Genomic DNA, 27,051 nt, shown 5'->3' on the forward strand with positions numbered 1-27,051 from the left:
AATATGTAAGCCTCCTTTTAATGAATCAACATCTGCAGTTAAAACAAATTAAAAAAAAAAAAATCAGTCTGCTGCATTTCAGCTGTTACAGCTAATTTTCCTCTTCAATCAGCTGGGACTGACTGGTACTTCTGTTGTGCCACCTCTTCTTTTGCCTTAGTTCTTCTCTGTAATTGTACACAAAAAGGCTTGGGTCTTCATCGCACATTTTCCTGTATGTATTGCACAGATTTCTAAAGTGTGACATGGAGAGCTGAAAAGGACGCAGAGTTGGATCAACATCTGCTGTCATCATCAGCTGTTCTGTTCTTTTCAAACGTCCATCTTCAGGAAACAAGGTCCTAAAGGTGTGGGGAGAAGACAAACAAATTCAAACAATTCAGAGAGACAATTCAGCTTCCCTTCAGAGTAACAGTGTCCTCTTGGGAATTTACTTTACTTAATACAGGTTTACTACTAAATATGTCATTTTAGCTCTGGCACTCTTAATATAGCTCATTATCTAAGCAAATGGAAACCTATAAGGGCCCTTTTTCTGCGAATGCAAATTATAACAACATAGAAAAACATACACATAGATGGTACATTAAGGAGAAGCATGTATGTTCATGTTTGCTAACATTAAAAAGAGCTTTGGGTATGGATACAGCCACAGAGCTGCCTTAAAATTAACTTCATATTTAGAGAGCAACAACAGATTAAGCTGTGCCGAACGGATCAGATCCAAACCATCTGACTCTCTTTCAGGCCAAGTGTTTCAGTCCAATGGGAAAGATACTGTTATCACTTGTCATTAATACTGTAATTCCAATGCCAGGGAAAAAGCCAAGGAGGAATGGAGTATTTAATTATCACTCACTCTTCAGCATTTAGAACTTGGAGAATGTGCCAGAAGTCCTTGATTTTGTTTTCTGCTCTGTCACTGTTCACAAATAGCCAAACCAGTTCATCTACTCTGTGGGTGGATGCATTGGCACCTCTCTCTCACAAGTGTCCCAAATTGTAATGAACAGTATTAATACAAGTGATTTTTTTTTTTTTTTCATGTTTTACAAAAACACATACTACAACATGCAAACTATTGGAAGGACTAGCTCTTATTAGCAGTAGTTCTCAGTCTACAACAGGTCAGGAAGGCAGAAAATTTTCACATGGTTACTGTGCATGTCTCAATTTTCAAATGATCTGGCTGTCACACATACATGACACTTCAGAATGCTGTGCGTCTAGTACAGTAACACACCCCCAGCTGTGTTTTGCAGTTTGGCTGGACATGCTAGTCAGAAGGCTTTGTGTAAGTGAGAGTTGCCTCTTGGTGGGCAAACAGGACACAAAGTTAAGAAAAGGTTTGAAATGACAAGAGAAGGATGAGTTTCTGGGAACAATGTGGTTTAATGTATGCTACACCAGGCCTTGGTCAAAAAAAAAAAAAGTCCCCATTAGTTCAGCACTACATCAGCAAGGTTAAAATGCATCAATCCTGACTTTGATATCCCTCCTTCTCTCCTTTGAGTTGGTAGTTAAAAGACATACCTGGAGCCTGGATGTTTAATCACCTTTTATATACAGACTATGAACCAGCTTCTACATGTCCATGCACAGCAATACAAACTGCAACATTTTTCTTCATGGACTTACTTATAGTTCAATCTTCTACGCCACGTCTCTCTCAGATGCCAGAATTTACACACAAATGTAAACAGATTCTACTGCCTTGCTTTTATAGAGCCTATGTGATGACGGACAGATACATACCTTGTAACAAGCTTAATAGTCTTATTATATACCAAAATTTGCTAGTTTTTTTCAGGTCAGCTGAAGAATAAGAGGATTGTGTTTCTCAGCTGCACACTAGGGGCTAAAGTACAAGCTGCTGGTGGATGTGTGATATCAAAAAGTTCAGATTCCCCTCCTTGCCTCAAAAGAATGTAGAGCAGTTACTAGCAATTTGAGATTACAGTAGTTGTAAGGTTGGTTTTTTTTTTTTTTTTTTTTTTTTGAACTTTGGCAAAAATATTCTACATAACATAGATATGCTGATTGCGTGTACCTTCTGCTCACATTGTCAACTGAAATCATTCTTTCACCAAAAAAAAATCCAACCCTATGAATCAAATACAAACCTGTCTAGACTTTGGATACCTCATTTTCTAACCACCTCCAAATGCACACTCAAACCTTAACACAGGCAAAATTCTATGTCTGCATCCCAGACATCAATGCCAGTCATTGCCTCAAGAAAAAAAAAACACAAAAGAAAAACTAGAAGCAACATTCTGTGGTCCTATTTAAAATAGTGACACCTAAGGCTTGTAGTTCAGCAGGTGGTATCCACTCTAAATCTGGACTGTACCAGGGCCAAAACCACACCCAGCAGCAGCATGGGTGTGCAGCAGCCAAAACCACACCCAGCAAAATCCAGCTAGGCCAAGCTGCAGCAGCATGCCTCTAGCCCTAACAGCAGCTCTGTCACACGTTCTACAACGCTGAACGCTGGGTTTTGTCCACACCAAGTCGGACGTGTGGCTACACTGGAGTTTTACCTGGCTCCTTGGCAAACAGACTGCAGGTTTCTCACATCAGTCAGAGAACCTAACAAATTCCCTCAGTCAGACGTGGGGATTTTTAAAGAGAGTAAGAACTCCATAAAAGGGCAAGCACAGAAACAAGAATTTGACCTTTTGACATTATCCCCAAATAAGTAAAATTTCCCACAGATGACGTTATCCCTCCTCACCCTGCCACTTTGGTTCCGAATTCTGAGACTTACTTCCATTTTTAACTCAACCAACATATGCTGTAGTTTATGCGGTTGCTGGTTTTTTGTTGTTTCTGAGACAACAAACTATTGGAAACATCAACAATTTATCCTAGTAATTTTAACAGCTTCAACTGCTCTAACAAAAATGCACAGTAATTGTTATATCATCATTTGAGATTAATCTCTTTCTGCTCTTAGTTTTGTCTCCAGAAACTGCTCTGAAATTGAAAGATCTGATGAATTATGATGACAAGTCTAAAAAGGGAGGAATAAAATCAAAGGCATAGCTACAAATGTTTCTCAACTGATTTAGTAGCTGATGCATTTACAAAAACCAGTATCTGCGAACTTTTCATTAAAGATCCTTACTCAATTCCACGGAAGCAGTATTTTCTTCTAAACTGGAAAACACTTCGAACCACTTTTTCTACCAGCTCGAACGGCTGCTCTATCTTTGGTTGCACCAGTGGGGTGAAATGCACCACGGCCACATCCACCTAGAAGGAAAAGAAGGATAAATTTGAGTAGATACATTCTTCTGAGACGCAATATTTCTAAGTAAGTTAACCGGTTAGATAGCAGGAAAAAAGGCAGAATGTAAGACAACATTATTGAGACAGGTAACACAGCTGTGCAGTGACTAATGTCATAGTAGTGGAATATAAAGATCTGGCTTAATTTGCAAGGCCCTACAGAATTTTAGTCTGCCTTAGTTATCTCCGTATTTCCAATTAGTTCACATGCCATTAGTACGTTTTTCCCCGCGGCACTTTCTCCATCTAGAGCAACTTCCATGTAATCTGCAAAGTAATTAGCACTTCCTTCTTCAGATCCTTCCACAGGACAATTCTGACACGATACACAAATTAGACAATATTCAATATAGAGGCTGAAGGGCAGCTGGAGAAAATTGGTATTATAATTAGAAATCAAACCCATTCCCTGTATGTTTTCTGTTGCTCTAGGGCTTTTTCTAAAATGTAAGCCAAGGAATTACTTTTCAACACATTAAGACTTAAAAATTCTATTCTATTTAAAGGAATGCTTGGTAGAAAAACCTTTGCATTCAGTTAAAGTGACCATACAACTCTGTATTTACACTGTGTATCACAGTTCATCCAAAATTATATCTGAGTGCTTCTACACAGATCTCTTTCAAGCTTGTTTTATTCTTTCATAGTTCTAAAATCAGCTTGGCTCACGGAACAGTCACTTTCCCTGTGTCTAAAAATAGAATGAAGTTCCCATCATTCCTTCAATGTACACATATACGTACATATAAAACACATAAAATAGGTCATGCAATCACAGAGATACTGTATTACACAGAAATGCCCTGAATTCAGACTTCTGTATGACAAAATACAGGCCGGGCAGCAACAATTCTGCACAACATCGAATAAAGCAGTTCCTATTCCAAACCAGATACGACCAACAATAAAAATGAAAAATTCTGGGGGAGGAACACATTGAAAATTTGTACAATTTGTACAAGTACTGGTACTGAATGACTACAAAATTTTTAAGTGCCAGACTTTTAAAAATATTCAGTCTCATTAAAAAAACCTGCTAATATGATGGACAATCACCATCTTTTGAAAAGGTCAAAGTCTATATTGGCATTCATAGAACAGATTCTGTGTGACAGTAAATTGAAGATGTTCTGACATAGAAGATACCCTCAGACCAAAGAACAGCTTCTGTTCTAAGCACACTCTCAGTGTACCAATTGTTTGAGAAAACCCCCCAAAAACCTCCAAGAAAGAACCTATCCAGTGCAACTGCTTCAACAACAGAAGTACTATATTTGCTTTCAGCAGAAATGATGAAATTCAAACAACCTAAGTTTTTCACATAGACAGAACTTACGAAGCTGAACGAAAATACTGGCTGCAGAAAGGAAAGAAAATACTGATTAACGCTGCTGATGAAAAAAGACACAGCAAGTTTCCAGGATTAGCGCTGCGGATCTGAATTATGTTACAGATAGTACTTTTTCCTCTACTTTTCCACCTTTTCTGAAAGCTATGAGTCAAGAATAAGACAGAAAAAATTCTTACACTGCTAGAATGTAAAGACACAAGAACTTATTTAAAAATGAGGTGACAAAGAAAACCAGACATATGTAATCTGCAGTGAAATGTGCGTTAATGTATTTTCCAAAGCAGTTTCTGAATTTCTCATGCGTTGAGAGCTTCTACCCTTGCCACAGGTCGCTGCTACCTGTCAGGAACACTACAGGAATGTAGCAAAAACTGGTGTTCGCACCCAGTGTCAGAAAAGTTTATATTTTTGAACAGGGCCAATATATACTTCACACAACCAACCGGCTCCTTGCACAGAAATACTAAGGGCTTATTCACACGTATTTACCTTTGTCTACATTTTTGTCAAGAAATAAAACAAGGTATTATTTCCCCCCACAAAATTAGGGATAAGGAAACCACCAGAGACCATTTGGGATCTCACGGTCACCTCGGTTTTGCAGAACTGCTTGTAAATGAGACCGGAGGGCTCTGTGGGAATAGGAGCTGCATCTTTAACAAAAATTTCTGAAGGAAAAGAAAAAAAAAAGAACACACTCTAGATGCAGCATACAGTTTAAGAGAAAACCAGCTCAATTTGCAATCTCAAGGCCAGTGGGCAATAATTTCTGCTTCTGAAACAAAACACAGCACTTCTCAACATTTGTTCCATTATAGAGGCTGTTTTCTTTGGACCCCAGGAAAGCTGCCTGGTTACTATAGCAACAGATACAGGGGGAAAGCTTTTCACTTGTAATTGGCCACTCCTTCAAAATTATACATGCTATTTTTCCCTAACCTTCTTAATACGCATAAAATAGAAAGCAGAATTATGAAAGCCAACACAGAGTACACAACAGCACTTAAAATACACAAGTTAATTTGCGGACAATTTTATTAGTAACACTTTCTTTTTTTCCCCCCACCAAGTATGTTAGAAATATTTACAAAATAATACTCAGTTCTTATAAAATAACAAATATGAGAATTATTCAATTGATATATCCTGAACTGCCAGTAATACAGCAATTACTCCCCCCTTGCTGTTTTACTGTATCAGTACAATGAAGGTTTATGTTCTAGCAGGGTAGGAGGAACACATGACAGAGCACAATTTAATTCAGAGAGGTCTGCTGCCTTGCTGATGAAATCAACACTGCAAATCATAATGAACTTAAATGAGACAATTTTTACTAATTGTTGACAATAAAGGTCTCATGATGGGCAATACATGTATCTTGCAGTGGGGCTGTATTAAAAGCAAACCCACACACCCTTTTTCAAGCTGTAGTTTACTCACAGGGAACTCAAACCTAAGCAGAGCATATTACAGCTCCATCAAAACAGGCTGCTTGAAATCCTACTAAGACAGTTCCAAGCCAGCACTTTCACCAACCAAGTGTTTAGTACCAGCATTTTCTCTGTCTGCTACAGATGTATGTTTAGGTTTAACATCAGACAGGTGTATCACATAGTGATCTTGTTCTGATGTGAGAGTCTCACTTTGGTTTACTTCCAGCAGGAAACAACTGTGCCACTGCACTAACAGCAATCGCCCTAATTCCTGTAAGTGAACTCCATTCACAGGAGGCTTACAAACAGGAGCCGGGTACAGAACCTACGGGCACATCGCTGCTGCAATCGGCAAGACCCTTCTCCTAACTACTTGATTTCACACACCGGCTTGTTGAGGCCAGTTCACCGATGGGCTGCAGTTACCACACAATTGATAGTAGCTTTTTTTCTTCATTCTTTTATACAAACTCATACAAAGGCAACAAGTTATAGGATGACCTACAGGAGGCAAAGGCTATCCAGAAGGGATAAGCAAAACCTGTAGCTGAATAGAAATGTCCTACTGTTCCAATTACAAAATAAAATACATTGCATAGTTCCTTCCCAGGAAATTTAAACTCTTAATAAGATTATCTGTGATGAAAAAAACCCAAGAAGAACTCACAAACAACAAAACCCTCTGGCTCAGTTCAACTAAAATGAATCCCACCCTTCCCCCTCGTCTGCCCCTCCCCACCTCGACCCGTAAATCTACAAAGTTTCCAGATTCTCAAGATTTCACTGCTTTTAATCACTGTTCACAATTTTCATCACAGAACCTGGATATCATTATGTATTTAGGACTAAGGGCCCCCGTGTGTTTTTCTCCATAATCTCTTTGCTTTCCCTTACTGAGTGTTTGTCAAACAAAACTCATTAAACAAAGTACTCCTTTATTCTCGGGTAGATGGAAATAAGAGAGCGAACAAACAGCAGTAATGCACTTGCTGTAGAGAAGAGGAAAAAAAAACAACATTCCAAGAAATTTTTGTTAATACATGCCAATGCAGTTTTATATGAGAAGGGATAGTTCCATTCAAGAGAAACTGCATTTTTCCAGGAGATCTGCACTGAAGAAAACATCTGAGCCATCACATCCAGCAGTAAGTGCTACACAAATAGGAATGAAACATAACTGTATCTTTTATTACACTTGCGGTGCTTGTACTTGAACTTTTAATTTGGTTCATCCCATTAATCAATGCTTATAATTTGGTCCATCCCGTTAAATGTAATGTATGACTACCATTTGCAGTGGTTTGCGTTTATGTTTGCATGTTTGTATATGCTGGAATTTTACAAAGGAAGCCGTGAAAAAGGCTAACTCAAGATCCTAATTAGCTGTCCCAGAATATGCTTTTGAATGAGTTTTGAGCTCTCCAGACATGTCAGTTCCTTCTGTAAAAGGAAGTTAAGCCATCCTTCCCATGGGCCTGATACAGCAAATGACATGTGTTTGCCAAAGCAACTCTTCAGAGTCTGAACAAAGTGAGGGGATTTGGAAATAGGCAGGTCTTTGAAATAAGATTTTAAAAATTAGTAGCTGTTAATATTCTCGCTTGAACTACAAGCATTTTTTATATAGAAAGATGCTGGACAAAGTTAGCACATCCTTGACCAACCACCTGAACTAAGTACAGTATATAAATCAGAGGATTGTTATGGAATGCAAATACAACTGGTAAAATACATCTTGATCAAAGCCTTTTTCTCTTATGTATAGCAAAGTGAAGTAAGAGTACAATGCTGCAGATATTTTGTCTTCCACTTATTTTAACTGTACCCCCCATTATTATTGCTTTTCAAAAAAGTTATAATGTTAAGACCAATTTTAATTATTGTTCATATTTACAAAGAACGTCTCAGAACGCATAGTCCAGACTGAGGACTGTCCTGTCTCTATCACTCTGATAAGAGACAAAACCTGCCAATTACACAGGCCCACTCAAAAGGCAGGACACAACTGCTAATCCTCATCACAGAGGTTTCAAATCATTTCTTCTTCATCTGCTATCCCAACAGTCCAGCTGATGTAACAGGTGCACAGTTACCATACTGCCTAAAATGTTAACTGCCAAATGAAATTTGACTCTGTATGCAAGAATAGCAGCAAGGTTTTTAAATGAATTTTTGAAATGGCCACTTTATGGCAAATTTGTGAATGTTTTCATACAGTTAAGTGACTGATTAAAAAAAATGCACTTATACAACTGAGTTGTTCCTATCAGCGTTAGAAACAGTATTTTATTTTATAGATAAAAGCACATAATAGTCACTCTTATGACTTTCTCAATACTACTGCTCTAAGTCAAGGACTGAGAATCACTGATTGAAAATAAAGTGTTGATTTAGAGAAGTCACATGTAATTTAACTGTGGAAAATACTGCATAAACTGATTTCACTCATTCTTAAAAAAATTGGTAACATTAAAACAAAAGAATAGACAATATTTAAATAACTGACATAAAGGGTTACCTTTAACCATACTTTTAAACAAATGATAATATATTCAATATTCATTGCTATAAAATAGCCAACAGCATCTGACTACAACCATCAACACATTTAAGGAAGGTACTTGAAGAGTACCATATATTTTCCACAACGATTTCTAATCTGCAAGTTTCTCCTGTTCCATTTACAATGTATGTTTGCCTAGTAAGCCCACAATCTGTATACTACTACCAAAAACAACTCCAGTAAAATAAGTTTTGCTTGAAGGCTCGCGATCATACATGAAAAGGCAGCAGCTCCCTCTTGTAAGCAATTCTAAAACACTGTCCATTTGCTGTCATTTATGTTCAAGTACCTTGTGTACAGCTGCTCTCATCTGCTGCAGGGTCATGTGCAGATATTCATTCAGATAGTTCTAATTTTAAATGCAAGCTCTTTGTTTGCTGCTTTCTTTTTCTTTCCCCCTCGAACTTCTCCTCCCCTCCCTTCCTCCCTGTTATTACACAGAGGGCTACAGCCTTGGCTACGAAGCTACCAACCAGTTACACTCATTTACAAGAGCGAAACCGGCAGACAAAAGGTGACAGCAGATAATCATCATGGCATCAGCAAGCCTGCAGTTCTTGGCTTTTATTCTGGCTTTGTTTGGTGTTTTTGGAGATATCGCAGCCACCTTGCTACCAAACTGGAAGGTAAACGCAGATGTTGGTTCAAATATCATAACAGCTATCACACAGATGCAAGGACTTTGGATGGACTGCACATGGTACAGCACTGGGATGTTTAGCTGTACCTTGAAATACTCCGTTCTCTCCCTCCCTGTCTACATCCAAGCTGCACGGACCACCATGGTACTGTCCTGTATCCTATCAGCCTTTGGGATCTGCATCACTACAGTTGGAATGAAATGCACAAAGTTGGGAGGGGACACTGACAGCAAAAGCCATGCTTGTTTTGCTGGAGGAGTCTGCTTCATTCTTGCAGGAATCTTTGGATTAGTACCAACATCCTGGTACACGAGAGAAATTATTTCAAATTTTCTGGACCAGACCATTCCGGAGAGCAGTAAGCATGAACCGGGAGGAGCGGTTTATACAGGATTCATTTCAGCAGGATTCCTGCTTGTCGCAGGTGTGATCTTCTGCACTTCCTGTTTTAAAAAGCAGCAAGGAGTATGGATTTACCCTCCAAAGCAGCACCATTTCCCATCCTCAGAACAGGAGAGCAGCACAGGTTACAACCTGAAGGACTATGTGTAAATATAGTTATTTCTATTCATTGAGGCTTTTTTTTTGTGCTAAGTGTAGTTTGATTATTTCAAAGAATGTGTAACATAGCACTTAACTTTTCTTATATCTGGGCTGCAATTCTGTTTAAGCAAGCTATTTCATTTATAGTAGCATCCACAAAAAGAATGAAGTAGGAAACAATGCTTAAGTCTGCTACAAGAGTACTTTTTTGTTGATTTCTCAAACCATTCTTTTTGACTTTCCAAGTAACATTTATTAAATAAAAAGGAACTATTTTAAAACATAACTCACAGTACAATTAATGTACTGACAGCTTGTTACAGTAAAGATGCTTAAAAACTGCTTCCTGTTTAGCAAATCAGGCTATCAATAACAATGTTTTATAGTGCATTTCACATTTTCATCTTTATTTTAATTAGGATGCAAGGAAAAAAACCCAACCACTCTCTGTCCAACAAGCCCAATTCAATGTTTTTTAAGTAACAGACACACCTATCTTTCATTTTCAGTTCTAAATTGCCTTGGTAAGTAGATTTCTTAAAAAAAAAAAAAACAAAACCAAAAAAACCCCACAAAAAGCAAACAACAACAACAAAAAAAATCACAGCAAAACCCCATAGCCCCAAACTTCAGCTGCATTGTATATTCTGCTTATCAGGCTGAAGAATCAGTAGTACCATTCACGGCTTGCCAAAAACGGCTCTCCTGCCCCAAACTGCCACCTGCTGTGGGTTTCATTTATTATTGTTGAAGAAATGTCTACTGGGCATTGTGCAAGTGCTACTAATCTATCACTAGACAATGAATTTTACATTTGAGGAGCAATACAACAACAGAAATGTAGCCATGACTATGAAAACACCTGCAAACTGCAACACATAGGATACAAACTATATCTGTTCCAGAAGAATCTGGAAGCATTCTGGCTTACACTTGCTCAAATTAGTTCTTAACAGCTCCAATAATAAGCGACCATTTATTGTCTTCTGTGTTTCTGGCCTTCTAAAATAATTTTGTAAGTCCTTTTAATTATTCCAGTAGGGTCTGTTTCAGGCCCACTCCCATACATTCTGTTACTGTAAAATGTGATATACAATGGTGATAAAGAGACAACTGCTTTTACATTTATGTTCCTAATCCCCTTATTTTGGTTAATAATGTTAGATCCTTAACCTTTTACTTCAAAACACAGATTTTTGTTTTTTTATTGGTCACTGGCAAAGTACCTTCTAAGTGCTTCCCTAAATGAGAATCAAATTATGTTAATCTGCGAGCATAGGTATCGGAATTAAAAGGGGATACGATAGAGGCCTTTAAATTTAGGATTGTGATAATGCTGAATGAGTCTTTCAACAAAACCAAATGCTATTTATTTTGCATATTTATATACAAGTTTCATTTCCCATATTATTAGCCTGAAATTAATCAAAACAGTATGAAGGGGCCTTCACATTATATGTGTAGTTTGCTGGAAAAAGTAAAATCTTCTGTTATAGGTTTCGAGAAAGTTAAATGTTTTATGCATCTAATATGTAAAGTCTTTAATACACACAGAATGGAATTATGTCTTGCTTGTATTACTACTGTTACCTAGCCGTTTTGAGTTTCCTACGTATTCATCAAGAAGCTTGTCTTGTACTATTCCTAATGCTAGTATCAGCAGTATTTCAGTATTGCAGAGACCTAACTACGACCAAAAAGACAAATTTTCTTCGCTTAGACACAATGCTGTGCAGCACCATTCTATTGCATGAACCAAGAGTCTTTCACATCTCAACGTTCATAGGCACTGCTGAAATAATATTCACTCATTGAGCAAATGAAGTAAACAACTCATTCTCCAAAGCACACATCTCCACCCTTATTAAGGGGTTTGACATTACAGTAGGATGTGAATCAAAACTAACATTTGTAAAACAAGAACCAAAGGTGTTTGTACAGGAGGGCATAAGAAAAAGGTAGTAACTGCATACTATGAGCAAAACGAAGTATTCATCAGTTACATAAGCAGCAAATTTTTCTTCCTAGAACTTTATAAAGAAGTACTTGAACTTGTTTGTATACCTATGAAACAAAAATCAAGCACTGAGCCACTTCATTCACAATATACTGCAAGAGCTTTCCAAGAAAACAAAGATTCTACCAGAAACAGTGATATCTAAACCCACAAGTCAGCCTACGGCTAAAAGAACAGGGACAAACCAAAAAAATCAATCTACAACGGGAGTCTGAAGGAAACAAAATATAGCGAAAACAGGTTCCAGATCTGTCTGAAAAATTTGTACTTTCTGCTTTTGCAATATAAGCAGTACTTGTTTTAACTCAAATAAATATATTGAACAAAAATACGCCTGCCTTTAGGGGTACTGCCCTTTTTTATTCAGCAGAGCATCAACTGACTGTAGTATCTGCTTACACTCAGACATCTGTCAAGTCTATGAGTTACCTCTCTCTCAGTCAACTATGGCCTTTTCAGAACAGGAAAATGGGAATATCAGTTACAGCTTCCCAATTCTAAGACAGAGTCTGCACAATACTTTTGACTACACTAGCTCTACTGTGCCCTCAAATTGTATCCACCGTTGAGAAACCACTATTACAGAACCGGAATTTTGGCCTTACTGAACAATATTTCACAGATTTAACAGTGAGATGACATCCTGAAATTACTTTTCATTCAGCTAGGAGACAGGGGGGAAAAAAAAAAAAAAACCAAAACAACCAACCTCAAAAACACAAGTCAGAAAGTAAAATGTCTTAAGCGTGGTCATTTTCCTTCACCACAGACTGCTGTCACGACTAATCATTTAACATGTTTGAACAGTTACTTACTCAAAAGATACTAACAGCATTTTAAATCATCAGCAGAATATTCCCAGATTAAGAGGAACTTTCAGAAGCTGCAAGTTCATTTCTGAAACAGAACAGTAGATTCCCACGTGCATTCAGGGGAAACAGATTCCAGTTAGTGTCAGGCAAACATTTAAAAAAAACAAAAAGAAAACACCCAGAAGAACATTCTTGCCCAAAATACAGTTTAATTTATTAATTCTTGATTCCTTTAATCATAATGGCTGTTAATAAAAAACAGAGGCAGTAGATAAGAGGACAGCAAAGAGATGGTTCTTGTTAGCTCACTCAAGAGCAGATAGGAGGCAGAAAAGATTGTTACTTTTTTAAATAGGTAGTGGGATGTAGGTGACAAAGTGCTACAGCAAATAGGAGGCAGTTCAATATGCTAAAGATGAGTAGGGTGAAATGTAAAGAGTGGTAAAATTAGAGATCTTTGACAAAGATGACAAATGAAAAGCTTTTATTTCTCAGGGTCTTTCAAAAGACTCAAATTTTCTAGGCACAATTCCCAAACTGTTTATAAATGCAAACTGTAAAACAGCAGGCTTTCCAAAGATGCTGCAATCCTAGCAGACTATCCTGTCATTAAATCCTCATTTCCCTGTCCAGAAACACCCAAAGCAGCACATTGATCTTGCAGATAGGCTTGCAAATCAAAGCCAAGTTCTGCAGAACCAACAAGAAAAGCACCTGCTTGAAGCACGAATGCTTTGTTTACAGGAATATCACATCACTCCACTTCATAGTATGAGATGTTGAACTAGAGCACCCAACTGTGTTCCTTATTCAAAATCAGATACATTGCTTGATGGACAAATTAACACAAAAACCAAAGAAATACATCAAAATTTACCTCTGGCTTTGGAACAAAGGCTTGACCTGGAATTACGAAACAGTTTTCAACAGTGCAGAGATGCTGAGACATGATGGACAGTCTGCTACGTTGCTTAGCTCCTGGATTAGCTGTAAGCCTCTGTTGAAGAATGAAAACGTGTAAATCAGCAAAACAGAATTGACCAAGTAGTCAGTTATGTTAAAGCTTGATTTTCAGTACAATTAAAGGCAAAGACAAATTAAAAAAAAAATTGTTAAGAATTCATATAAAAGTTTATGCCCAGTCCATCTAGAATCTTCTTCTCCAATGTAGCAGCTTTTCACTAAGATATCCTGCTCATTTACAACCTGAGTCCTGCAATTAAACACATGAAAAGGAGCATCTTGAAATTCTGCAGAACTTAATGAATGTCAAAAGAATTCTGCATGGGCAAAAGAGAAAACTGAAACTATTCTGATTGCAGGATTCAAAACAAACATAACACCAGCTGACAGTATTCTCACATCCTTTCCTTCCACCATTTCTGTATCAAACATTACTACTTTTTCCTCCTTCAAAATGAAACAAAGCTCCATAAGCTCAAAATCAGATAGAAACCAAAATCTATTAATTATTACCTGGTCTACACTTACAATATACGTAAGGAACCCACTCTACATACATTTACACTACCGAACACTAAAAGTATTTACTAAATCAAGCTTTAAGTATTAATTATCTGATTTTCCCAATAAATTTCTTACAAAGATTATTAAAAAAGTAGCCTCGACAGAGGTTTGCTTCACTTTCATGACCTGCCAAGAAACTCATTTTGTGTGTTTCACTAGCACAGACAAGACTTCAAAACACAGAAACACACCCAGTAAAACAAATCTCAAATGTTAAAAGACATCACACTAACTATGCAGAAATAGAATTTTGAGGATTCCTGTTCTTATTTACCACTACCTTAATTAAAAGTAAAAAGATGAAAAACCTTAATTAAAAATAAAAAGCTGAAAACCAATTTGCATATCTGGCAACATCTGTATATAATGTAGCTTGAGATTAAAAGTCCACTTGTGAAATGCTGGCGTGCTTATTAAAACTATCCCTGAAGAACAAAATTAAGCCTTTTGCTGAAGTTTTGTTGTTTGTTTTTTTTTTTTTTTTTTTTAAACAACTCTCCTGGAAGGCAGTTTAGTATCAACACTGAGTAAATAAAATACTTTTCAATGACATTTCCAAAAGAAAACTCAGTGATTCTTTTTGCCTACATCAGCATTTACCACTGCCTTCATTATTGTTTTGGAGGAAATCTATTTAAAAAAAAAAAACCAAAAACAAAACTATCAGCCACTGTTACTGTTCTCTGAAAAAAACCAGGCTGCAAAGTCTAACAATGCAATCAGATATGCACTTCCTTAACCTCTGCAGTGGAAATGAAACAGACCTAATGACAACACTTGTAGTCCTTCCAATGCCAATTCAAACAAGCCATCACAGGAATTAACCTACGTGAAGAATGAAACTGGCAAAGCCGACTGTATAAAGGAATATTAAACGCATTTTAGTACACAAGCCACTTTCTGCAAAAGAAATTTTTTTTTGAACATAAGTATTTATATTTAACCTGCATCAGTTATGAAAACACAATAGCAATTTTTGTTCTGTTGGCAGCTCAAAAAACTGAATGATTTTCCACTTTATTAGCACCTTTTGCCTAGTGTTCTAAACAGACAGCAGTGTTAGATACAAAATGATTAAGTATTCTGCTTTTATAACATGCCTGTCTTCTAGATATCTAACAGTTTAGCACCCCACCTCCCAGCCTGCAGATCGTGTTGGCAGAGTTCACATAAACTACTCTCTTTGCCCAGTTCTACCCAAAATTAGAGACTCACAAAGATCTTCTATTTAAACTGAAATATGACACATTTTAATGGAAGTGGGCCAGGAAGTACCCGGCCCAAGTAGCAGATTTGAGGTGAAGCACTGAGGAATTTGGGGCAAGATGAAAATTCTTGTCCACAAAATAACAATTTCATGAATTTAAACTAGATAGACGAAATTGTCTGCTCGACACTTAAAAGTGTCATTTCTACTGCTGTGGATATATGGCCTTACCTTCCTTAACAGGCCCCAGAATTCAGTAAATAACATAACTGCTGGTTCTCATCAACAGTTTCAATCAGTGTAATCAAATCCTATCAGAATACAGTGACCTGTAGCAATAGGTCTATACTGAAACGTAACTCATGCCAATGTAGCTGTGCTATAAGGAAACAGAAAAGTAGGAAACTACTGTCAGCAAGAAAGGCAAAAGTATTTTCCATCTGTTATACTAGAAAAACAAGCTTGACCACAAACAAAGTATGTTGCTTTATCTTCTTACTGTTAACATCAAGTTACCCTTATTGATTACAAAGCACATGGCTCCATTCCATGACATCATCTTAGCCTCCTGCTGAGCTTATGGCATATACACTGAGACCTTCTTTGGTATTCAGGCTCTTAGCTTAGAAACAGCCAGTGAGGACATTGAACTTTTCAGTGTAAGACATTTTCCTTTCAAGAATACAGATAAATCAGTATATATCAGTAGCAACTTATTTATTATCTGCATTACACTGTTCCCTATTTCCTGGTATTGAATACGCCTGTATATGCCAAATTACAATGGTTAACTTAATCAAAATCTTTGTCTCTTCTGGCCATCTGGAGTTGCTTATCAACCTTTCTCCTAATCATAAAACAAAATAGTCTCTCTCAAATGAGTTTTTCCTGATGTCAAATAAATTATTAAATGCAAACCAGAAACTATGAACAATTTTCTCTTCAGTTGAAGATCTGTGTTTAAATAGATGTAAGAACAAGAATCAAGAGACCCCAGAATATAAACTCAACAACAATTAACACTGATTCACTGCATGACCTTGAACAACATACTCAATTTCCTAGTGTTTCTAACTTCTCAGCGTTCTAAGTACACGGAACTTAAGAGTGCCCGGTATTTTGCATCTCACTGAGCTATGCTGGGTGCAGAAGCACTATAATCTGCATGTCACCAATGACATATGCGGCTGCTTACAGCTATAGAGTGCATTTATGCTCTCACTGCTACGCCGATTTTTTTCGCTGCTGTCACAAAACTTTGCATCTTACCGAGCACTTTGCATTTTACATCACAGTCCATTAGCCATATTTTGCAACAAGGTCTAATCTCAAATAACATGAAGTCCTTCTGGAAAATAGATCTGGATTTTTTAATGCCTGAAACCACATAAATTGAGAACTGAATTAAGAAATCTAGTTTATTTAATACAAAATATTTGTCCCTGGTGTTCTCTAGAGCCACCTACCGGAACTACTTCAGTACTTGTCCTGAATCTTGATGGCAGGGCTAGAGTAATGACAGCACAATATGGTTACCCATGACGCCCCCAAAATGACAGCAGATATGCCACTTGCTATATGTAATTTTTACTAATTTACATAACAGAAAACACAGCAAAATTTTCCTCTTAGAATTTTTACTTTGAAGGATTAAAATTAAAAAGAACACACACATTCAGGTTGCACACAGAAAACCAGATATTTACTAACACTACAGTAATTAGATGTAAATTCAGTTATGATTGATGTGCAATTCCTTAAAAAAAAAAAAAAAAACAACAAACAAACAAGTGAGATACTAGTAAGAAGCCATACCATACAAAGCCATAAATACAAAGCAAAAAGTCTCACAGCCTCTGTTATGATAAGTTTCATGCAATGGCAACAGAAATAAACTCTTAAGTCTGAAAGCACTGTGAAGTAATGCAACCTAATATCACCCAATCTAGAATCAACACTACTAGACAGCAGATCAGTTTGGCCTTCTTTGAGAATCTGACTACTGAGACAAAGTAAAATCTCAATTTGCTCTTGGGCTTGCTGTGACAGAACTCAAATGATGTCTTTTTACACACACAAGACTGGCAACAATCCAGTAATAATTAATCAAGTCTCATCCAAAAAAGCCAGAGTCAGTTCCCATGGTCTTGACAAACACTCCCCATGTTTTAAGTGTCTAATCACAACTGGAGATAATGCTAACCTTCTGCAGTTCCTCATTTCAAGGAAGGTGCCTTTTTTAAAAACTATTTTTGATTAAAAGGGCAAACAAAATAACTATGAGTGTATTTTGTGAGATGACTGAAAAGTAAGGAAAAACAGACTGATGAAGTGGTGCATGAACGACTGTGAGAGAAGAAAGATATTTAAAAACAGAAGAGCGCTGTGGAATCTATTCATGTCAAAGAAATCAGACTTCACGAAAGAACAGATTAGGTACCTCAAGGAAATATATCCCCCCATAAGAAATAAAAAAATAATAAAAATCATGTGCTGTGAAAGGATCAGAGCAGATTATTGACTCAACATTAAAATTCATAATTTACAGTCACACAAACAAAAAATTGAACCAACTCTTTCCTCCTTTTTTAAAGCCAACTAAGATTGGTTTTGTATTTTTAAACAAAAGGCTGCATGTAAATAAATTTTTTCTTAAAAAAAGCATCTGGAAAATTTGGGGAAAATACTAACATCTTACCTCTCCTACTTCCTTCTGAAAAGTCAATGTCATCTGCGTCCTGCCATAAATAAAAGGCCCATCCTTTTTGGAAACATTTTCAAGCCATTTGATGATCAGAGGAGTTGAAACACTGAAGGGGAGATTCCCAATGATATGTATATCTGGTGGCTCTGTTAACAGTTGATGGAAGAACAATTGTTAAAATGTCTTGGATGAGATTTTGCCATGAAAGAACACATAAATAAGAAAGATAAGTGCACATCAAACCAAACTTAAAATACAAAAACAATTTTTATCATGCCACGCCCAAATTATGCCCTTCCATTTATACTTGTCTTACACTGACAAAACTGTGTTATTGTTCGCAGTAATTAGTTGGAAAAAAGTGGTTAGGTTTGGTTCTCATTTACATTTGAATAAATCATCTGAAAATTACCTGAAAGCTACTGATCAGTAGCTGTGCTACTCCAGAACAGCAAAACTAACAACAACAAAACCACAACAGTGTCTCCATTATTTTAAACTATGACTATTAGGCACAGAGTAATAGCCACACTCATCCTTCTGTCTAATATGTTCCTCCCAGGGGCATTTTATTGATTCTTCACAATCCCCAAAACAATCACCCAGCTCAAACGGGACAGAGCTCTCCTTCTGCAGAGAGTCCTCTGAAATCAAAAGGTCTCAGAGCAAGTTCAAGACTTAGCCACAACAACTGTTATGTACTGTCCAATTATGTATCGTATCAGTATATATCTATGTGTTCTACAACACAAAGCAGGCATTTCATTAGTAGGGAACCTTATGTCTAAGTAGGGATGCAACAGAAGCAGCACTTGCAAAAGCAAGTGTGTTGTTTCTTACTCATTTAATAACATGACTAAGAGATGGTAATACCAAATTCAAGCTGGTTTTCTGGTGCACTTATTATGCACTGTTTAGCCTATGCTATTTCAAACATACTTGTGATATTACACATATACCAGAGATGGCTAAGTATGTTTCTGAAACCCACAAGCTTTTCAGGTTTGCGTATGGCAATACAGAAAAAGTGTATCTTACCTTTAATTAGTTAGCTCCAAATACAAGTGTAGACGTATGTTCAAGAAAGGTAATTTTCAAAAAAAATGCACTACACCTTCATACATGCATTTGTTCATAGTTTCGTTTTGTGAAGCACTAACCTTTTGCAATGAGGCAAATATGGCATGGAATTTTTCAAGATGAACATAATGTGGCATGGTCTTTATGTCCTAAGTTAGAAAGCAGTTTGCTGTTCTTCAGGCACTGCAAAGAGTAACTCTACCTTAAATTAAGAAATTTGGAAAAGGGGCCTGGGAGGTCATATCTGATTTATGTATTAGATGTTTTAAGAGGGAGGTGAAAGAGAGTCCTACAAGAATCTCAGATTTGAAAAAAACAAACAAACAAACAAAAAAAACCAAAAAAAAACCCCACAGATATCTGATTAGATTCTACTTTTGCCAGATATATCTAGCTGAAACCAAAGCAATGAGAAAATTAAATTTCTGAGGACAAATTTCTGAAAAGTTTTAAAGCAAGTTACAGAAATTTATTCAGTGGAAGGACAGCAGTGGTGGCTTCTGGCTTCTTCAAAAACAGGAAGAAGCTGGGAAGAAAGTATATGATTTGATTTGTTTTTATACTTTTCAAGAGTCATTATTGTACAGCCAAGACACCCTAAGCTCCTCAGTGTTGGCTAAGAGGAATGTCACACAAATGCCACTGTTTAGTCTTAGAAGAAGATGATTCTGTTTCCTTCTAGAAAGAAAGTTAGTTCATCTTTCTCTCCTTACCTTTAAAATGTACCAGAAGAGACTAACACGTGCACTGAGTAAACGCCAACTCACTACATTTAAGACTAACTCAGAAGCCTTAAAAATGAAATAAAACAAATTCAAATACTAACCATCCTCCCAATTCTTTTTTAAGCGCTTTGGAAAAGCCTTCTCCATGTTATACGTCAGGATATCTCCATGAACGATGCGCACTTTTCCTGGAGCTGCTTCGGATAACATCTGATTGTAAGCAAGTGAGCAGAATTCCCAGTAAGTATTAACCAAACTGATTTTCAGTTTCAGCCACAGCAGGAATGAAACCATTGGTATATATTTATCCTCCATATACAAAAAAGCACAAGAGCAGTCAAAACTGAGCACACTTATTAAGTATTTACTTCCAAAAACCAAACACTAATGAAAAAAGTTGAACGTCTCATTCTGTAAGTGCTTAGTATTCACAGTGGTAGAGTTCTTCATAGGGAATTTAAACCTGAAAAGACTGCTAAGAGTCTCCTCAACAAGGATAATCAGCAAACCCCGAGCCACCAACAGGACCTCACTCAATTTAAGCAATAATGCAAGCAGCAGGTTTTGAAAACTTTTTAGATCCATTACCTATGGAAACAAGGCTCATGTTATTCTGTCTCCCCCACAACTGTAGCACCTGTTAGCCAATTTTAGCCATGTGTAATACAAGGCTGCAGAAATATTCAATAATTTTTAATTTTAGATATAAAGGAGGGGATTTTCTTAATACTCCCTGTAGTAGTCTGAACTCACACCATTAGACCCCAAGGAGTTCCCAAAAATGAGGGAATGAGTAGCAACAGAGAAAAATCTCAAAAATGTGTATCTTTTTAGACACAACAAAATCCACTCCGTTGTCAACTTGTCTATCCCACCTCTGCAGCTTATCTAGTATTTAATAAAGTCTGAAACACAACCTCAGAACTGGCTGCAGTTTGATGATCAGTTCTCTTGTTTCTGCTGTTCGTTTACACAGACAAAATTATTAAAGGTTTTCAGTGTTGTACTAATCTTATCTCTTACAGTAAGAAAATATGCACAAAAAGCACAATTCAAAAACAAAATCAACTTTTACAAAAATGACATTGAGGGATATTTATTGTTCCTAAATCAGAATAATGAAAAATGGCTCAAAGAACAATTTTGCTTTCTGCACAGAAAACCAGATCTATAAACAGTTAATTGCTAGTGGCTTAACTGCTGAAATAACCCTAACCATTCTATGATTGTATAAACTGCTCACCGTTGTTACTTCCATCTTCAATTTGAATCATGTTTATATACTCAGGGGCACAAACAGCTTTTACAGGTCTCTGAGCCAAAGGAAAGTGCTGCTTTCTCATACTGTTCACAAAATGTCTGCACAAATTTTTTTCGGGTAAGAGGTTTTTTTACCATCAAACCAGCTAAATTTTGTGTAGAGTACTAAAAAAAATTAAAAGCTTAACTAAAAACTAAGCATTCCTACGTGTTTTAAGTACAATTATTTCCAAGTAGAACAAATAAATCTAACCTCAACTCCAAACCACTTCATGGATTTTTTTCAGCATTACATTAGCAATTATATGTCGTACAAATTCACTTATTTGCCGTGATTTGCCAAATCTTTCTTTGAAGCTGCTATAAATGCTGTAACAGGATGAAAGATAACGTACCATCAGTAAAGTTAGAAAAGAGCATAAGAGGAAGCAGACAGCTGCCTACACAATAACGAATTATTAACATATGCTATTATGTTTTTAAATAATAATTTTTATGTCAAGAGGAGTTTAGAGGTTCTTGAATATCACACTTAACATAATTGAGAACTGCATTTAATTTGTGAGCAGAAAATCAGAGTTGTATATTTCTATTTTGAAATAAAGACTCAGAAATCCACAAAACTTGCTGCATTTTAAGGCCCATGTGGGCAGCTAACAGAGTTTGAGGAGCTCTTGTGCACCAAGCACGTGAGCCAAGTGATCCTCCATCATACAGATCCTCTTGTTCTTCACGCACAACCTAAAAAGCATGAAGGGCACAGTTTAAAAAATGAAATTGTGTTCCTGGAAGAATTCTACATTTTATCCATTCTCTGGCTGAGCGCGCCCTTTCTCTCCTCATAAATCTTTCCAGCCTAACAACTTTTAGGGCATATGGCATAGGGAGGTTGTGATTCTTTTAAGAGCGAGTCGAAACTGACAGACTCTCAGCTTGTGTAAACTGTTACTCTGTACACATATGTTCCTCACTGTATTTTAGTTCTGGAGTAAAGAGCATCCCAACCTCAGTTCTGTGACAAAGAGCACAGCCTGAAAAACAGCTAATGAAAAATGCTGTACGCTTTACATCACTGATTTTATAAGTACCTAAAGAGACATTTTTAAGTGGTAGTCTCCAATTGTTATTTTAATCTCTGACATTTTCTGTTATTCTAATCTCAACTCTTTTATAAGCATTTGGTTTTGATACAGCTTTTAATGAGAAACCAGAAAAAAAAAACAAACCCAGGTATTACAACCCACATTATCACAAAAGAAAGATTAATTTTGTTATGTATCATCTTATTTGGAGGGAAAAAAAACAATATTAAATTTAACACTAATGGAGACAACATATTTCTTGTTCATTCACATGCACTGTTAGTGAGTTACAGCACTGTTATAATCAATAACCTCATCCAGATGTATTTATTTCTACTGTGAGGAGCCTGCTAATTTAAAATAATTACTAACATTAATTCACTTGAATAGTAAAGATAATTGCATACCCAAGATAATTGCATACCCAAAGCTCATTATAGACCCTGAAAAGTATACTTTTATTCAAAGAAACCTGCTGCAGTGGCTGCATTTTGAAAGATCAGAAAAATTGTTTACCTACTTAAAAAAATTATCTGTTAACTAAAGTATCATTTAATCTCAAATTCTCTCCAATCCCAAAACAGTTCTTAAACAGTTCTAAAAGAAAAATGCAGATTTGCCAGCGGTCCAGAAAAGTGCAAACATAAAACTTTTCATATTTCATGAGGCAGAGTTTCTGTAAGTTATCAGCAGCTAATCCTCCAAAGACATAGTTACAAGCATATTCAGTTTTAAGGATACGCGCAGTTTAATTTGTATCTTGCATTATTGTCCTACAAAGAGATGGTATCAGTTCCCAAGGGAACTACCTATTTACTTTCACTGCTGGTTTACTACCGAAGACACACTGCAATATAAGGAAAGCCCTTTGAATTGCTATGATTTGGGGTTGTAGAGGCACAAGAAAACAGTCAAATCTAATGAGATTTTGGAGTCTGTTTTTCTCACTAGATTTATGCAGCCAAATTCCATAAACATGGAAGCTTACTAGCAACACAAGTAGGTGGTATTTTAAAAATGCCACAATGACTTGTGAACTTATACCAACTTCAAAAGAAAGGAACAAAAGATTCAGTGGTTTGTTTTCTTTTTTCAAATGTAAAATAAACGCTTGCTTTATTCTTCTATATCCAGATGTTAATCCACACTGAACTGTTAACTGGAGACACACGTTCACAATTTTATATGCTTTAAAGCATAATTATTGGGATTAAAATGAAAAATAAGACCAAAGGACATTATGTTCAGTCTTCAAACTACTGTTTCACCTGCACAGATAGACCTTGAAAGCACTTGAAACATCTCAATCTGAAAAAAACAGGCAGGCCTCAGCCTTAACTCAGTTGCATGATCAGGTCCTGAAGAGACAATAGATATTTAAATGAAAAGGCATATGAGAAAGCAAGTGCAATTAATTGCTACACTGTGTATTTTCATCTACAAGCAAATGATACTCCTGATTTAGGCCAAAGAAGCAAACTTATTTTCAATGCTGAGATCTCAACAAGACACTTGGAACCTTTCCGTGTTCTTAAAATGTTCTTATTCAATGTCGTGGATACATTTATACAAACCGTTCTCCTGATGGTACCTGCAATCCTGGAATAAATCGAGCATCTTTTTCAATTAAAAGGAGTTGTTCAACACCAGCACTGAGAATGGATCTCGTAATTCCTCCTGGCCCAGGGCCCACTTCACAAACATGGGCATTTTTCAGCTCGCCAGCTTGTCTCACTATCTTGTCTGCAAGACACAAGGAACATACTAAGCCTTTATTCTCCAAAAGATCCAGCTCGCTAAGATGAACTCATTGTTTATTGTTAAAGCACAAGTGTGCTTATCTCAGAACAGACACAAATAGTGACACATCCCAGTTAAGCGATCATACACCTGCTAGATCGCACAGAATTCAGATTTTTCACCCAAGATACACTCGCTCAACTGTTTAAAAAAGACTGTTTCATTTTAATGTCTTTAATGTACATCTTTGCTCATTACAGAATCAGATAAAAAGAGAAGACCTCACTACTTATCATTATAAAATTATTTCACTAGAGTACCTCTGTTTCAAGGAAATTTAAGAAGCAAAAAATGTACAGTGAAGCTCTACCAAGATTACAGTATGTACAGAGCAATTTTACTTACTAGAGTAAAGTAAGAGTTGGAATACAGGCAACTGGTATTTATACAAAGTGGGGCAGTTGAAAGATGAGGAAAAATATCTGTACGTAAGTAGAAGGACACAACACTGGAAGACATTACAGCCAGGAAAGAAAACACATTAGGGATTGAAAAAAAAGAATTTAAAATGTAGCTGACAAAACAAAGAGATCCTCAGAAAGTATGGAGAGAGGGATGCTGAGAGAAATTATGCTGCTCACGCTGTAACTTCTTAAGTATGTAATAAAAATAAGAAATAACTGAAGATTTGTCTGCTAAATGCACGCAGACATTTTTATTCCAGAGTGAGGGCCTAGTTATTCAGGAAGTGGAACTGAGTTTCATGTTCACATCCTAAATCTTTAACAACTTGAATCTTAAAACGTAACCAAATAATCAGCTACATGAAGCTGGCACTGCATTTATCACTGCAAAACCCAGCCATCACTAGGACAGTAAAGAAGCTCAGGACAGTAAAGAAGCTCACCACTGACTGAACAGTGCCAGCATTGTCACCCATTGCTGACATGAAGCTGGAGAAAACAGAACTGTTCAGAACAATGTAACTGGTTCAAAAAAGCTACATTTCTGATAAACCGAGACAAACGACTTTCCTAACCACAGTATATAGCAAATCAAACTGCACAATGGAGTTACAGTACTTTGTATGATACACAATAATCTGAAAAAAAAATACTATTTTTTAAATTAAACTTATAAACTGTAATAGTGCCCAAATGGTAAAAGTACTACAAAGGTTTGGATTGTTGCATTTCAATCAATAAACCCATATATTCTACAGGAATACCTAAAAGTTGCTCTGTAATACATAAACGCATTTTCTAGGAATTTACCAAGTAAAATCAGTTTATCTAAGCTAAAACTACTTTTAAAAGAAGTCTTTAAAGGTTTACCATTGAGCTGCCCCTACTTTGAGAGATGTCATCATGCAAACATCACCTCCTTAGCTAGAATCTGGACTCTGAAGAAAACCAAGACATGTTTTATACGAGCTACAAGTGTTAGAATAAAATATTTAACCTGTCAATCGCAAATCCAGTAGAAAGTTCTGGGAAAGTTGTTTCTGTGCTTTAAGGCGAAAGAGTTTAATAATCTCTCCAACAGTTGGCAAGGGTGGCAGACGGAAAGCTGCCACCTTTCCTGGAACAGCCATAAGACAAAACCCTTGTTCCTTCCTCCTAGAGAGACAGGAAAAGATGATTCTAGTATATGTAATAAATTCTAATATTCTTAATATTAAAACCACAAAGTTTACAAACCTAGACATGATTTATAAATCATTATACAAGTGCTAAACAGCAGTATTTTGACTTTTGCATGCAGTGCTCACCCTCAGCATGTATTTGTAGGATTTGAACAAGTTAAGTTTTGCAGCTTTGCCAAAACATCACGTAAACCAAAGCCCTCTCAACAATTGTTCAATGTCAGTCTTTTATTACTTTAGAAAAGAATCATCAAGGATAATCTGCTTGAATTCACGACATCACATAAAGGCAGAATATATTTAATTAAAGTGTCCTTAAAGAATTAAATTTCTTTTTTATTATTCATCATTTGCTTTTCCAAGCAGATATAAAGGTAGGAACCCTATGTGTAAACAATAAAAAATAAGTCTTTAAGCTTTCAGTATGACAGGACAAAACGTTTCGGCTCTCTCTGCTCGCACCCGCCAGCCCCAGCTCATCACCACCACAGGCCTCGGGGCCAAGCAGTCTGCTCACAGTTTGGCAGCGCCGCCCGCCGCGCACCGCCCCCGCCGAGGGGCGGCCCTACGCGCACCGCGCCGCCCGAGCAGAGGCCGCCTTCTCCGCGGCCTCACCGCGGAGCTGAGGGGGGCAAAGCCTCGGAGCAGCGAAGCCAGTACGGCCCCCCCCCCCCCCCCACGCCACGGGGAGGGCTGTCACCAGCGGCGGGGGCGGCCCGGCCACCCCCGAGCCCCAGCGCCCTGCCCGGCGGCCCCTCCCGTAACAGCCCGGGCCCCGCCGGCAGCGCACTGAAGGCCTGGGGAAGCCCCGCTCCGCGCTGCCCCCCCGCCGCCCAAGGCTCGGCGGCGCAATGCGCATGCTCCCAATGACAGCGCCCGTAGAGGCTGTACGGCGGCGCAGGCGCAGAAGCCGCCAGCGCGGCTGGGCAAAGGCGCAGGGGAACAGCGGGGCGCCGTGCGGAGCCGCCGCACGGGCCGGGCCGGAGGCGCCACACGGCCGCACACGCTCCTTCTCCCTCTGCTTTTGCGACGCGGAAACCTGCCGAGTAGCACCCTAGCAGCGCCGCGGTTCCTTACGGAGTCAGGCGGGAGCTAACCCGGAAAAGGAAGCGTATCTCCGCTGGCCGCCACGGTCTTTTTGAAGGCGCATGCGCCTGCTCAGCGCCGTGATTGGGTCTGTGCCCCGGAGGGAGATCCAGGCATGCGCCGCAGGGCGAGGAGAGGCGCAGCGGCCGCTCCGCCTGCGCATGCGCAGTGGGTGTGTGTGTGGGGGGGGGGGTAGTGTGTCAGGCGGTGGCTGTATGCATTAGGGGTGGCGGTGCCGGGGGCTGTCCGGGTAACTTTGCTGGTGCAGGGAATGCTTTGAGGGCTTTCGGTGCGAACATTATAATTTATTTTTTTTTCGGAAAGCGTGGATTTGTCTGCTG

At 37.8% G+C, this 27,051-nt stretch overlaps 2 protein-coding genes across 4 annotated transcripts; one reads left to right on the forward strand and one right to left on the reverse strand.

Moving 5' to 3' along the window:
• Positions 1-2: 2 nt before the first annotated feature.
• TFB1M (transcription factor B1, mitochondrial) lies at positions 3-26,731 on the reverse strand. Of its 3 annotated transcripts, none has more exons than XM_086743249.1 (8): positions 26,702-26,731; positions 25,441-25,598; positions 23,831-23,982; positions 19,999-20,107; positions 18,087-18,238; positions 13,532-13,651; positions 3,131-3,258; positions 3-341 (listed from the first exon to the last, which is right to left on the reverse strand). In XM_086743249.1, the coding sequence occupies exons 2-8, from the start codon at positions 25,571-25,573 to the stop codon at positions 92-94; spliced, it is 1,044 nt and encodes a 347-aa protein (XP_086599375.1). In that variant the 5' UTR covers positions 25,574-25,598; positions 26,702-26,731; the 3' UTR covers positions 3-91. The 3 variants fall into 3 exon arrangements, with proteins under 3 accessions (XP_086599375.1, XP_086599373.1, XP_010123151.2); XM_086743247.1 differs by lacking the exon at positions 26,702-26,731 and adding an exon at positions 26,108-26,530; XM_010124849.2 differs by lacking the exon at positions 26,702-26,731 and having other exon boundaries at positions 25,441-26,094.
• Positions 8,188-9,834, forward strand: CLDN20 (claudin 20). Its single transcript, XM_010124848.2, has one exon. It carries the CDS (start codon positions 9,175-9,177, stop codon positions 9,832-9,834), a length of 660 nt encoding a protein of 219 aa, XP_010123150.2. The 5' UTR covers positions 8,188-9,174.
• Positions 26,732-27,051: the final 320 nt, after the last annotated feature.

The sequence above is a fragment of the Chlamydotis macqueenii genome, chromosome 3 (genome assembly GCF_036417535.1).
Source record: "Chlamydotis macqueenii isolate bChlMac1 chromosome 3, bChlMac1.mat, whole genome shotgun sequence".
Lineage (NCBI taxonomy): Eukaryota > Metazoa > Chordata > Aves > Otidiformes > Otididae > Chlamydotis > Chlamydotis macqueenii.